This window comes from Rhinopithecus bieti, unplaced genomic scaffold (assembly GCF_001698545.2).
Source record: "Rhinopithecus bieti isolate Rb0 unplaced genomic scaffold, ASM169854v2 scaffold_3043, whole genome shotgun sequence".
Taxonomy (NCBI): domain Eukaryota; kingdom Metazoa; phylum Chordata; class Mammalia; order Primates; family Cercopithecidae; genus Rhinopithecus; species Rhinopithecus bieti.
In genome coordinates this window covers 1,441,629-1,456,424 of record NW_016804580.1, presented here as the reverse complement: position 1 = coordinate 1,456,424, position 14,796 = coordinate 1,441,629, and the positions used below count along the sequence as shown (strand labels likewise).

General features: G+C 42.7%; 1 protein-coding gene across 1 annotated transcript; it reads right to left on the bottom strand.

Annotated features, from left to right (window-relative positions):
* Nucleotides 1–11,380: 11,380 nt before the first annotated feature.
* LOC108527746 (butyrophilin subfamily 2 member A2-like) lies at nucleotides 11,381–13,019 on the bottom strand. Its single transcript, XM_017869193.1, is given in 3 exon segments — nucleotides 11,381–11,882; nucleotides 11,884–11,973; nucleotides 12,029–13,019. Coding segments are annotated over 3 exon segments (1,557 nt in total). The 5' UTR covers nucleotides 12,994–13,019.
* Between the last annotated feature and the right edge of the window lie 1,777 nt (nucleotides 13,020–14,796).

The window sequence follows — 14,796 nt, the reverse complement described above, 5'->3', positions numbered from 1 at the left end:
AAAAGGAATGCAGAGTTGCTTTGGAATAGGCCGCCTTGTCGTTTTTCTGATCGACCTTCTTTAGATAGTTGTTGGCTACCAAGTCCTGCTTTTGTTGTTGATTTTAGCACAAACAGTAAAATCTCATCCACACAATATTGTCAAGAGAACTTTGTAGTCAAGCCAAGAAATGTCATTAGCTCATGGTACTGAAAGCCAGGCATAGGTCTGAATATATCAAATTCTTGAATACAACAGACTGGAACTGCATGGGGGACATTCTGTTTAAATTTTGCTCCACAGTAACTCATGGCTTGAAAGGTGACTACTCAGAATAGGCAGAATGATTTGCTAAAGCACATGGCAATTGGAACAAAAATTGTCTGTATCTGTCAAACCCCATAGGGAGAAACATTTTGAAATGTGTACTGCCTGGAGCTGATTGCATTGTTTTATAGGCAGTTCATCCTACCTGCCACCTGGGGACAACTTCAACCTATCCATTTCTTTTTTTCTCATAGTAAACTGATTTATGATCAGTGAATCACAGAGGAGAAGAGAATTTATCTGGAGGTGGTAAGGAGAACATTCAGTTATCTGACTATACTCATAACCCTACATCCCCTGGATTCTACAATGGTAATTTATATTATCCATATCTAATTGGAATTCAAAGATGAGATTTGTGGGGTGAAATTGGCAACAAATAGGAACAGAAACATTTTTAAGATTGTCAAGCATAACATAGGCTTTCCAGAATTAACTTCAGACTATATATTTATCTAAAATTAATTTTGTTTGTAGTTGGTGGACCATTAGGTATGAAATTTGTGTATTGTCAAAGAAATCTTTGAAAAGTCATAAAGGGACATTAAAACCATCCATTCATCATCCCTTTTCCTTAAAGAAGGAACGCTTTTCTTCAGGTCAGAAGACAGAGGAGAGAAAGAGAATGTTGGGTAAATGTTACAGAAAACTGTCAGAAAAACTTTTGGGTATATAATGCTGGCATCTCCCTTTTAAGGGTCCTCCTCAAGGTAATTTTCTAATTAATGCACGTTAGAGCAATGCTTGCTCTATCAAAAATAAAATTTCACACATGTGGGTTCATTCTTGAGTACTTTATTATGTTTCCTTGGTGCCTGTTTCCATCCCAGTCTACATTATTACATTTTACTACAGCCCTATCGGGTAGGATGTGTTTTTCTATCTTGATATTCTCCTTATTCTATCTTATCCCATTCTTATCTTATCTTACTTATCTTATCTTATCTTATCCTATCTACAGTGTCTTATCTCCTCTTGGTCTTTTGCTTTTCTTTATACATAATTTATCTGTAAATAGTTTTGGATTTTCCAAATAAGGAAGAGTAGTATCATTTGTAATTCATGACATTTTAATCTCTTCTATTACTATGCCTTTTACCTCTTTATTTTTTTGAGACAGGGTCTCATTCTTTCACCCAAGCAGAAATGCAGTGATAGGATCATAGTGCACTGCAACCTCAACTTCTCAGGCTCAAGCCATCCTCCCACCTCAGCCCCGCCTGTGCTGAATAGCTGGGACTACAGGTGTGGACTACCATGTCCAGTTAAATTTTTAATTTTTTTGTAGCGATAAGTGTTGCTCAGGTTAATCTCAAACTCCTGGGCTTAAGCAATCCTCCCACCTTGACCTACCAAAGTGCTGGGATTACAGGGATGAGACACTGTGCCTGAACTTTTTTTTTTTTTTTTTCCTATGGTACAATATTGGATAGGAGTGGGGATGCATAGTGGGTATTCTTGTTTTTTTGATCTTATAGGGACTAGTTACATTATTTCACTATTGTTTTTTATATTTACTCTTGGTTTCTTTCTTTCTTTATTTTTGAGACAGGGTATCACTCCCTCACCCAGGCTAGAGTATGGTGACACAATCTCTGCTCACGGCAACCTCTGTCTCCTGAGTTCAAGTGTTTCTCCTGCCTCAGCCTCCTGAGTAGCTGAGATTACAGGCATGCACAATCATGCCCAGCTAAATTTTTTTTTGTATTGTTAGTACGGATGAAGTTTTACCATGCTGGCCATGCCGGTCTTGAACTCCTGGCTTCAAGTGAACCCCCACCTTGGCCTCCCAAAGTTTGGTTTCTTATAGATCCTTTTACCAAGTTAAGAAAAGTCTTTATATTCCTATTTTTTCAAAAGTTTTTATAGTGATTAGATGTTGAATTTTATGGAATATTTTTTCTATATCTCAAGCTGATCATGTTACAGCCTCGCCAATACACCACAATGTAGCAGTCTCTCATTGTGAGGTATCACCTGGTGTTCTTTGTCTCAAGACCAAGAGAATTAAGGAGTGTGGACACAAAGGGTGAGGCTGGAGCAAAAGTTTAATGAGCAAAAGAAGAAAACTCTCTGCCATGGAGAGGGGGCCTGGAAAAGGGTTGCCATTTTTACAAATGAATGCAAAAGCTTTTACAAAAAACTGATGAGGGCTAGGCATCTCGTTTGCATAAGGTGTGAATTTCTGGTAGCTCCACCCTGTCCTCCTAATGTGCATGTAGGCCATTAGGTTGAGTTACTCCTTATTGCTTTGTTCCCTTTAGTGTGCACATGTTAGGGGACAGAATTTTCCACTGCAAGCATGTCTGGACAAGTCACCTGTGTAGTGTTTCTTATTTGTATGGTTGTAGGCATGTCTCAAGCAAGCCCCCTTATGCAAGTTCCCTTATCCGTGCCTGCAGCTTGAGTTTTCAGGCTGTTCTTTTGTTTGAAAGAACTCAGCTGAGGACCCACCCTAACTGCCTGCCTGACAGATTTTTTCCTTTCTCCTCTCTCCATCACACGATTTTCTGCTCTAATTTTTTTTCTTCCTCTATTTTTTTTTTTTTTTTTTTTGAGCGAGGGTCTCACTCTGTTGCCAAGGCTGGAGTCCAGTGGTGCAATCATAGCTCACTGCAGCCTCAACCCCTGGGGCTCAAGCAGTGCTCCCACCTCAGCCTCCTAAGTAGCTGAGACTACAGGCATGAACCACCATGCCCATCTAATTGTTTTTTAAATTATTTTCTTTTTAATTTTTTTAATTTTTTGCACAGATGAGGTTTCACTATATTGCTTAGGCTGGCCTCAAACTCCCGGGCTCAAGTGATCCACCCACCTCAGCCTCCCAAAGTACTAGGATTACAGGTGTGAGCCATTGCATCTCACCATTTTTCTCCTTTAATTTCTTAATGTATTAAACTGTGTAAATCAATTTTGAATATTATTACATTTCTGAGCTGTATCCAACATGCATATTATCTTTATACATTGATAATACATATAAACATTTAAAAATATATTGCTAGATTTGTGTGGTGGCAAGGAAAATAGATCATGAACATCTCTTGTTTCAGGGAGCATCATTAAGTGACAGCTCCACCTGCCACCCTTCTGGATTTATCACTACATCTGAGTCAAAAGCATGTTTCCCCCAGGCTCCTCCCAACAATGACTGCATGTGGTAAAGATCATGGTACTGACCCATTCCTATGAGACATAAAGTTCCTCTAAGCTGTGACTGACTTAAGGACCCCCTCATTGCCTTGGCCAAAATTTTCTTGAGTCTGCCCTGCACTCTGAGGTACTCTTATTCCTCCATCCTTCCCTCTCTCCTTTCACTGGTGTCAGACTTAAATTAAAACCTGAAGTCTCACCTGTCTACTCCTACTTCTTCCCATTTATCCTTCTCTATAAGTATCGTGTACATCTAAGCCCACTTTTTGCTTCTCAAAGAACCTTAGTCAACACAATTGTTTTACTGATACTTCATTGGGATATTTGCCTCAATATCCCTGAATAAAGTTAGCAGGCAATTTTCATCTCCTGTTGTGTCTCTGTATAGTTTTGGAATTAAGGTTATGCTACTGTTTTTGTCCCCTTCAAAATTCATGTTGAAACCTAATCCCCAATGCAACAATGTTGAGAGGCATGGGCTTGAGGGGGTGGTTGAGTCATGAGGGTTACACTCACATGAATGGGATTAGGTTTCTTACAAAAGGTCTTGACAGAGGGAGTACAACCCTTTTCACCCCTTCCATCTCTTTTGCCATCAAAGACACAATGTTCCTCCAGAGGGGAACATTGCAGAAACAAGGCACCATCTTGGAAATGAAGAGCTGACCTGACCAGACTCAGATCCTGCTCGTGCCTTGATCTTGGACTTCCTAGCTCCAGAACTGTGAAAAACACATTTCTGTTCTTTGTAAATTACCCGTTCTCAGATATTTTGTGATAGTAGCACAAATAGATTCACAAATACAGTAAGTTTGATAATGTTTCCTTGTTTTCTGATCTGGAAGCATTTATGATAACTCGACTTTGTATATTAAATGCTTGGCAGAACTTAACTGTTAGGTCATCTTGGTATTTTCTTTTAAGAAAGACTTTTAACTATTGACTTGACTCAATGGTAATGAGACTATTTAGACTTTTCTTTCTTTCTTTTTTTTTTTTTTTTTGAGAGAGTTTCGCTCTTGTTGCCCAGGCTGGAGTGCAATGGCACCATCTCTGCTCACTGCAACCTCCGCCTCCCAGGTGCAAGCAATTCTCCTGCCCCAGCTTCCAGTGTAGCTGGGATTACAGGTATGCGCCATTAGGCCCAGCTAATTTTTGTATGTTTAGTAGATACAGGGTTTCACCATGTTGGCCAGGCTGGTATTGAACTTCTGACCTCAGGTGATCCACCCTCCTAGGCCTCCCAAAGTGCTCAGATTACAGGTGTGAGCCACTGCTCCCAGCCTATTCAGATTTTTCGTATCTTCTTCAGTCAGTTTTGATTGGGACTTCCCATTTAAAAGATTTATGGTGTTTCATTAACCTAGTTGAGCTATCCCACAATAAGCTTATCTTCAGTCAAGGAGCACATCAAATGCATATGACTTTTGTACCTTCATAAGGCGAAAAAATTGTAAATCAAACAATGGAAGAATAGGTTGCGTCTATGGTAGCTTGTATTTACCAAAATTGCACACACTCTTATCTCATCTAACATGCTCTTTTGTGGTGTGACCTTGCCACTCCCCATGAAGAAGTGGAATCTATTTCTCTACCGTTGAATTTAGGTGGTCCTTGTGACTTGTTTGACTGGTAAAATACAATGATAATTATCCTGTGCCATTTACCGATGCAGCCCTTATCAAACCTGGACATTTCTGCTTTCTGCCTCTCAGCAGTGAGTCACAATGCCAGAAGCATAAGTAACCTGAGATCTTGCTGTGAGACGCCTAGGCCCTGGATGCTGAGATAATTAGTAGAAAGCAAAAGAAGTCAAGGAGCACTGAAGAAAGAGACAGAAGAATGAAGAAGACATCTTACAAGTCCAGTACAGTCTGCTTCACATAACCACCGCTCAGCTGCCATCTCATTGTAATTGCATGAACATTCCCACGTAAACTCTCCAGCTGAGCCAACTCATAGAACCATAAATTGTTGTTTTAAGCTGCTGAATTTTGCAGTTGGATGTTTCAGAGTGGCAATAGATAGCTGGAATGCAAACGCTCTTCAACTTACAATAAGGTTACCTCCCAGTAAACAAATCTTAAGTCAAGGAGCATACTCAATGCATACCTCTTTCACACCATTGTAAAGTGGAAAAATACTCAAAGCATCGTAAGCTGGGGACGTCTGTACCTCTCCCCTCCATAAAAACAACTATAATATGTGGAACATACACACACACACATACACACACACACACACCCTGCCCCACCACACACACACACCTACCTGTTTGAATGCCTATGAAAGCAAACAATGCAGTCATGAATTGAGCTGGAGAGTTATACTCCTTGAAAGAAGAAAATTATCCAAGGCAAAATTCACATTTGCCTGGCTTTTCTCATGAGGGTAATTTCCAAATGAAGGAGAGAATGCTCAAACGTAAAATGGAATTCTTATTGGGCTGAGGGGACAGAAATTCATTCCAATTATTGACCGTCTCCTTAACTGCATGTTCAGGAAGAGACTCCTAGAAACACAGCAGAAAACAGCACCCAGGAAGCTAAAAGTTGGGCAGAGATTTCAGTACCTGAGTAGTGTTGGAGTAACAGAAGTTAGAGTTTAGCTCTGCCAAGGTGGAAGGGCTTTGATAAATGCACGCAGGTTGTAGTTGAGACCGAGAAATACCCCATACTAGGTCTAAAGAACACAGTTGGGAAGTAAGTACCAGTATTAAGATAATGTTAAAATAGACCAGCCCTAACAAAGGCTAGAACTAACTCTGGCCAGGATCGAGGTAATGCCTGGTTCTCCCTCTGCCTGTAAAAAAGAAAACTTTTCTTGTTCTTTAGGGGAAGAAAACATCATCCACATCCTAAATAAGTATCCATTTAAAATGTCCAGCACTCAGGAGAAATTATGAGACATGCTAAAAAAAAAAAGAAAAAAAAAAGACACCAAATGATCACAACAAAAACAGAAGATGGATAAATGTAATTCACTTGTTATTCACGTATTGACATTAGCAGGCAAGGACATTTAAGCCAATGTGAAAAATAAATAAATAAGATAATATAACTACAATTTATATGATTAAGAACATAAAGGAGAAGATAACAAAAAAATATCTCATATTCTGGAGAGACAGAGGCCTATGTTGAGTTATGAACAGCATCGGGACTGGCATCTACTGTCTGAACTCCAAGGACAGAACTTGACCCTCCTTCAGGTAACCTTGCATCAAGGAGAATTGAACTGAACTGACCTGGTGGTCTGCTTTGTGACATTTACCAAGTAAAACGGGTAGGCAGTACTGGTCAATACTCCTGGGGAAGATAGCTGTTATGTGGGGATTGGAATTAATGTATTACAGTTGATTTAAGAAGTAGACAGTGCTTGCTTGTAAGCATGTCCTGTAGGCTTTACTTGTGCTGTATGGCTTTTGTATGTACTATGCACAGTTAAACATATATAGTACACCTTGTGCATTTTCCTTATGTTCTCTGTTCTTTCCCACTAGGCTGATAGACTGTGAACTCAGTAAGGGAGGACACTTTATCATTGTACAGCCAGCACCTAGCACAGTGCCTGATACATACAAGAAACTGAAACTTCCTAAGAAATCGGCCTTCTGGTACTGTGGAATCAGAAAAATGGTCATTGGCGGGTACCCTACTTGTTGACTGTTCCAAGGTCTTCGACAGTTGCCTGCTCACCTCCTACAGTGCTCTAAATGAAGTATTTGCTTGACATGAAAGATCTTTGTAGAAGGACTCCATGGAACCAACCTCAAACTGCCCTGACTCTAGACAAGGGATCAAAAAAAAAGAAGCTGAGCAGTCACAAATGATCAACAAATCTGTAAGCCATGCATTCCCTATCAATGATTTTGCAAATTTACAGCTTTTGAGAATCTGTATCACAGACCTATTGTGAGTACAAACGAGGAGAGGGTTTCTCAACGCTTAACGGTGATCCTAGAATGAGCTGAAGTGTGTTTCCCCAAAATTCATACGCTGAAGCTGTAACCTCCAGTACTTCAAAATGTGACTGTATTTGGGCCGGGTGTGGTAGCTCACACCTGTAATCCCAGCACTTTGGGAGGCCCAGGTGGGCAGATCACTTGAGGTCAGGAGTTCGAGACCAGCCTGGCAAACATAGCAAAACCCCATCTCTATTCAAAATACAAAAATTAGCCAGGCATGGTGGTGTGTACCTGTAATCCTAGCTACTTGGGAGGCTGAGGTAGGAGAATCGCTTGAATCCAGGAGGCAGAAGTTGTACTGAGCCAAGATTGTGACACTGCACTGCAGCCTGGGTGACAGAGTGACTCCATCTCAAAAACAACAACAACAACAACAACAAAAAGCAATTGTAATGGTATTTGGCGATAAGGCCTTTAAATACTTGATTAAGATAAAATGGAGCCATATGGGTAGGCCCTAATCCAATAGGACTAGTATCTTTAGAAGAAGACACTAGGATACAGACCAAACAGAATGAGGGGTGATTATGTGAGGTCACAGGGAGAATGTGTCATCTGCAAGTCAAGGGGAGAGGCTCAGAATAAACCAACCCTGCCAGCACCTCTATCTTGGACTTCCAGCCTCTGTCACTGTGAGACAATAAAATTCTGTTGTTTAAACCACCCAGTCTGTGGTATTCTGTTACAGCAACACTAGCCAAGTAGTACAGACCCTTCTTTGTGTAGCTGGTCTGGCAGGTTGGAGAGGGAGCCTTCATGTGGGCGTAGTGTCGGCTTTATCCTTGCGTCCTTCAAAGAGCTCATGAGTAATCCTTAGGATCGAGCTGTCTTAGGCTGTTTGGGCTGCTGTAACAAAAATCACGTGCACTGGGTGGCTTTTAAACAACAGAAACATTTCTTGCAGCTCTGAAGGCTGAGAAGTTCATGATCAAAGTGCCAGCAGATTCCACGTCTGGTGAGGGCCCCTTCCTCCTGGTTCATAGAAGGTTCCTTCTGGCTGTGTCCTCGCATGATGGAAGGGACAAGTGGGTTTTTAAGGGTCTCTTTTTTTTGAGATGGGGTCTCCTCTGTCACCCAGGCTGGAGTACAGTGGCACCTTCTTAGCTCACCACAGCCTTGAGTTCTGTGTTCCCATGATCCTCCCACCTCAGCCTCCCAAGTAGCTGGGACTATAAACACGTACCATCATGCCTGTTTTTTTTTTTTTTTTTTTTTTTTTTTGTAGATATGGGGCCTCACATTGTTGCCCAAACTGGTCTTGAACTCTGAACTCTGGTCTCAAGCAATCCTCCTGCCTCAGCCTCGCGAAGTGTTGGAATTATGGGGTATATTTTATTTTATTTTATTTTATTTTATTTTATTTATTTTTTTGAGGTAGGGTCTCACTCTGTAACCCAGATTAGAGTGCAGTGGCATGATCTTGGCTCATGTAACTTCTGCCTCCAGGGCTTAAGTGATTCTCCGACCTCAGCCTCCCAAGTAGCTGGGACTACAGGTGTGCACCACCACATCTGGCTTTTTTTTTTTTTTTTTTTTTTTTTTTTTTTTTGTAGAGACAGGGTTTCACCATGTTGCCCAGGCTGGTCTGAAATTCCTGGACTCAAACAATCCACCTGCCTCAGCCTCCAAACATGCTGAGATTACAAGCGTGAGCCACCATGCCCGGCCTGGAGTTTCTTTTATATGACCATTAATCTCATTCATAAGGGCTTTAGCTTCCTAAGATAATTATATCTGAATACCATCACGTTGCAGGTTAGGTTTCAACATAAAATCTGGGGGGACGCAAACATTCAGACCATATTTGGAGTGAAAGTCTGTCTCCCTCCCCCATCACTACACACACTCACTCCCTTAGTCTCATAGCCTGGGAAGAGGTTTTGTTTTCTTAGCGCCTTTGTTAGCGGCTAGTTGTGGGAAGACAACTCACTACATTTTAGGCTAAAAGTAGACATTTGTTTCATTCACCAGCAGCCTCTTCCATCTGTCACTGTGAGAAAACTTAGCGGGACTTTACAGTCACATGAGTTCCATGGATTTCACCATCCTCTTAGTAACTTTTTTTCAGACTTAAACACTTTATGCCACCATTTCCTTCTCCCCACACCCCTACTTTTTTCCATCTCCTTTAATCTTGGATTAACGTTATACATAAAAGAACCAAGCATTAATCTCTCTTTCACCATAGGTGGTAAGAACATAGTTGCTTTTTATAAATTTTTCAAAGTGGAAGATAAGGAAAAACGCTAACAGTATAATTAAAGATAAAATAAAAGAAGACTGAAATAGATTTGAATTCGTATGAGACAGAGCCCCTGCAAAGCTTTTCATTACAGTCTAATTTCTGACAGTCACAGATAAGGGAGGCCCACTCCTCTTTTCCATTTCTGGGATGTGACTTTAGAAAGAGCTGTAAGAGGTTTTTTTAAAATTGAGATTCAGGGGTGTATGTGCAGGTTTGTTACATAGATATATTGTGTAATGCTGGAGCTTGGGCTGCTATTGAACCCGTCACCCAAACAGTGAACATAGTACTGAATAGGTGGTTTTTCAACACTTGCCCTCCTCCCAATCTCCTCCTTTTTGAAGTCCCCAGTTTCTGTTGTTTCCATCTCTAAAGGATTTTTTTTTTTTTTTTAAAGACAGAGTCTCACTCTGTTGCCCAGGCTAGAGTGCAGTGGCACAATCTCAGTTCACTGCAACCTCCGTCTCCTGGGTTCAAACAATTCTCATGCCTCAGCCTTCTGAGTAGTTGAGATTACAGATGTGCACCACCACAGCCGGCTAATTTTTGTATTTTTAGTAGAGACAGGGTTTTGCCTTATTGACCAGTCTGGTCTTGAACACCTGACCTCAGGTGATCCACCCATCTTGGTCACCATGCCTGGCCTTCATCTGTAAGGGATTTTTTTTTTCACACTTCTTGTTTTGGACTTCTTTTATTTGGACACAATAGATTGCTTTTTCACAGAACATCCTATTTATACCAACCTATAATTGATTTATTCATGCTATTTTAACATGAATTAAAAGATAGCATTTTAAATTTTTGTTTCAATGTCAAATGCCATAAATATTAACAAATATTAACCCAAATAAACAAAAGCTCTTTAAGGTCCTCAATAATTCTAAGTGTCTAAAGATATAATTAGATCAGGAAGTTTGAAGCCACTGGTGTCCCCATTGAACCTGAATGCTGACGTAGACCAGGTCCAGTACTGCCCTGCTCAACCAGGACCTCAAACCTCAACCACACTCATGGACTAAGTACTGACTCCTTGCTTATTGCAGGGACACATGAGGCAATCCACATCCACATGAGTCCATGTTCTTCATTCATCTTCATCCCAGGTCCAGGCCTGTGAGTGTATGCTGTGGAAATCCTGGGGCTGGGTGAAAATGAGCCATCATCTCCCAGGACCCTTTAGCTGTTATGGTGGGACTTAGCCATCCTTACAACCTTGGTGCCTTCCAGCTCTCTGGTTCCACTTCCTCTATCTCTGACCTGCATATCTGGTTCCCTCTACCCCCTGGTGGTCCTGTGGATTCCTCTCTCCTCTCTCATCCTGGCGAATCCTGTTGGCCTCATTCCAAGTCCATAGCATCTGGTGCCAACTGGCATATTGGGCTCAATGTGGTCATTCTGATGTAAACAGCAGGTTCGCTGCCCAATAGCTTCTCACAATTTCCTCTTGGCTGGGAGCTATGAAACAACTAGTTCCCATGCCTGGATCCCATCCCATAATTACAAGCAAAGGAACTACTAAAGCTACAGCCTCGTGAGGAGGAGAAAACTGGGGCTGAGGGCTGGAGTGGGTGTGAAAAAGGCAGCTGGAAGATGTTCTCTTATGTGACCAGAGTGTAGGAGAGCGTGTCTTCCATTAGGAGTGTTGTGCAGTGGCTGCTGAGATGGCCAGGGCTTAACTGCATGGCTGTGAGTCCAGGGAATTGATTCTATAGGCTCTGCTGGGTCCCCACTCTGTGAAGTGTCAGGCCCTCGTCAGGCACCGTGACCCCACTGGCTCCTGTGAGTGCAGGGCAGATGAAGACGGGACTCTCATCAGACCGTAACCTGAAGAAGGGCCTCACAGGCACGGAAAATGCTGGATGGGGACATGTGTAGACGTGCGATCTGTCCCTCATGTTGTAGAAGGAGACATCTCCAGCTTCGTGGTCCAGGAAGACGCCCACATGGCAAAGGGACTCCTTCAAAGGGAGAATCCTATCAGGGGAGGACAGGGCCCAGTATTGGTTTCCAAACATCTCCAGAGTCCAGAAGCCATTCTGAGGAAGCAGCAGGACATCCCCTTTCCTCTCAACACTGTCTCCACAGACCCCCACAGTCCACACCATCACGTTTTCCACCTCCACCTCCCAGTCATGTTTCCCTGAGGCGAAGCTCTCCCATCCCAGGACGTGAGGCTGACTGTCGAATCTCTCTGGGTTGTCAGGCACTCTGCCTGTAGGGGCCCCGTCTCACACTTCTCTGGTCCTCTGACAAGAAGAGCTCGGGATGAGTGGTGTCTGGATCTAGGACCACATCAGCAAACCGGAAAGGTCCATGGGCCCTGGTATCTGGTAAAGCTTGGATTCGTTAGTGCAGCATGTAAGAATGTTCTTCTCCATTGCAATTCTTCTTGAAGTTGCTGTGCAATTTCTTTTTCCTCTTGTTCAACTTCCTTTTCCCCTGACAGAATCTTTTTTTCCCTTTGAAGTTTCTTGATGCAACAGGTGCTCACAGCCATGAAGATGATGAAAACAGCCAGGATGACAGCCATGGACACCATCCAGGGAAATGTGGTCAGGATGACAGCCAGGGCCACCATCCACGGAGATGTGCTGGGCATAAAGGATTCTGGAATAAAAACGACAGTTTCCTTCTCCTGGCGGAGTAGGGTGTTTTTGATAGAGCAGGATACATTCCTCACAGACTTGTCTCTGATGATCACAGCTGTGGTGACCACGAAGAGGGCTTCTGCATCAGCGATGGAAACCTCCTTCAGGGTGGGCACGATCTCACTGTAGGGGTTCCTCCACACTGTGAGGGGCTCTGGGTACCACCCTCCAGATATGCACTCCAGCCAAATGCTCCCATCCTCTTGGGCCTTGATTTCAATGAGGGCCTTAGAGCCAAGGCCTGCCACCACAAGGCGCAGGATGGCCTCATCATAGGACCTGCCTTCTTGGAAGTAACAGCGGTAGATGCCATTCTCCTGGGCTGTGACACTGTGTTCGACCAGGGCCATGCTGCCCCTGCTGATGCCTTTGCTCACAAAGGTGACTCTTCCTCGGTACTCCTCCATCTGCTCCTCTGTTCTCTCTCTCCCACCCTTATACACAAACACTGCAGGGAAGAACTGAGACCGGAACCACTGCACCTCCATGTCCTCAGCATTTTTCTCGGGTGACAGATGGCAATGTAATGCAGTGTTTTCTCCCACCATGGCCAGGATGGGACTAGCTGGTCCCACGACAGTAAACTGGGCTGAGACCAGTGCACACAGGCTGAGCAGGTGGAGGAGGAGGGAGGCTGGCAGGGAGAAGTGCGGAGCAGCAGCTGGTCCCATGAGCACCCAGGGCAGGCAGGGACCAGAGGCCTCCCATTTAATCATGATGTTTGGAGTTGCAGGACCCGGGATCTGGGACCTGTTGCCTGGGTGTCCAAAAAGTCCCAAGATTCTGTAAGGGATTCTTAAGGGTGGGAGTCCACTAATCTCAATGGGTATGAGCAAAACTTGCTGTCCTGGTTCCTTTGGTGAGAATGGTTAAAGAACAGAAAACAGAATGAAAAATCAAATAGAAAGTTTCATAAGGGCCCAAAGACCTGGATGTTTACACTGATAAAATTAATTATGCCATTTTCAATGTCAGTTGTTTGAATATGGGGGTTGAGGGGACAGACACATTCAGGGAACCCCACGATGAATTCCCTTTCCTATAAGATTATGCTAAGGGTAGCATTACCTGACCACATACAATCTATTGTCCAAACTGTTATTATTAATAATTATGCTTACACAACAGTCAGAAACCAAGAGTATCCCAAGTCACTCTGGCTAGAACTTACTTCAGCAGCCAATCCAATCCTCTTTTTTTTTTTGTAAGACAGGATCTCGCTCTGTCACCCAGGTTGGAGTTTAGTGGTACAATCTCGGCTCACTGCAACCTCCACCTTCCAGTTTGAAGCAATTCTCCTGCCTCTGCCTCCCGAGTAGCTGGGATTATAGGCATGCACCACCATGGCTGGCTAATTTTTGTATTTTTTGTGGAGACCGGATTTCGCTATGTTGGCCAGGCTAGTCTGGAACTCCTGACTTCAAGTGATCCACCCGCCTCAGCCTCCCAAAGTGCTGAGATTATGAGCATGAGCCACTGCCTCCAGCCCCAGTCCTTTCTTTAATCATGCAGTACCCACAGTAACCGAAATGATGAAAGTCACAGTGAATATTCCTGCAAACAGGCAGGGCTTTGTGAGAACCATCTTACTAGGCAACTCCAGAGAGAAGCAGATGCAAACAGAAAAATTACGGCAATGTCTACCACATTATTCATGGGGGAGAGAAGATAGTAATATTTCCAGAATTTGAAAGTTAAGAGAAGTCTGAGAATGTACCCGGAGGAGTTTTCACTCCAGAACACACATTATTGGCCATTACTGCACTATTGCCTCTAAGCAATACCTTCTCTCATCTATTTATGTAAGTTCTGTGCTCACACTGAGTGGTTTCTAGAGAGTTTTCCATGACTGTCCCACTTCATTTTTATTGCTCTGGACTTTGAAACCATGTGATTCACATGTAATAATCTCATCTCCCTGGAAGAAAAGGTAGGGGTTTTTATTTAGTGCCTAATGCCATTCTTCAAACACAAATGTCTTTAAAAATATGTGTATCTATGTCAACATTAGACAGATCAATGAGACAGAAAGTTAACAAGGATATCCAGGAATTGAACTCAACTCTGCACCAAGCAGACCTAATAGACATCTACAGAACTCTCCACTTCAAATCAACAGAATATACATTCTTCTCAGCACCACATCACACTTATTCCAAAATTGACCACATAGTTGGAAGTAAAGCACTCCTCAGCAAATGTAAAAGAACAGAAATTATAACAAACTGTCTCTCAGACCACAGTGCAATCAAACTAAAACTCAGGACAAAGAAAATCAATCAAAACCGCTCAACTACATGGAAACTGAACAACCTGCTCCTGAATGACTACTGGGTACATAACGAAATGAAGGCAGAAATAAAGTTCTTTGAAACCAGTGAGAACAAAGATACAACATACCAGAATCTCTGGGACACATTTAAAGCAGTGTGTAGAGGGAAATTTATAGCACTAAATGCCCACAAGAGAAAGCA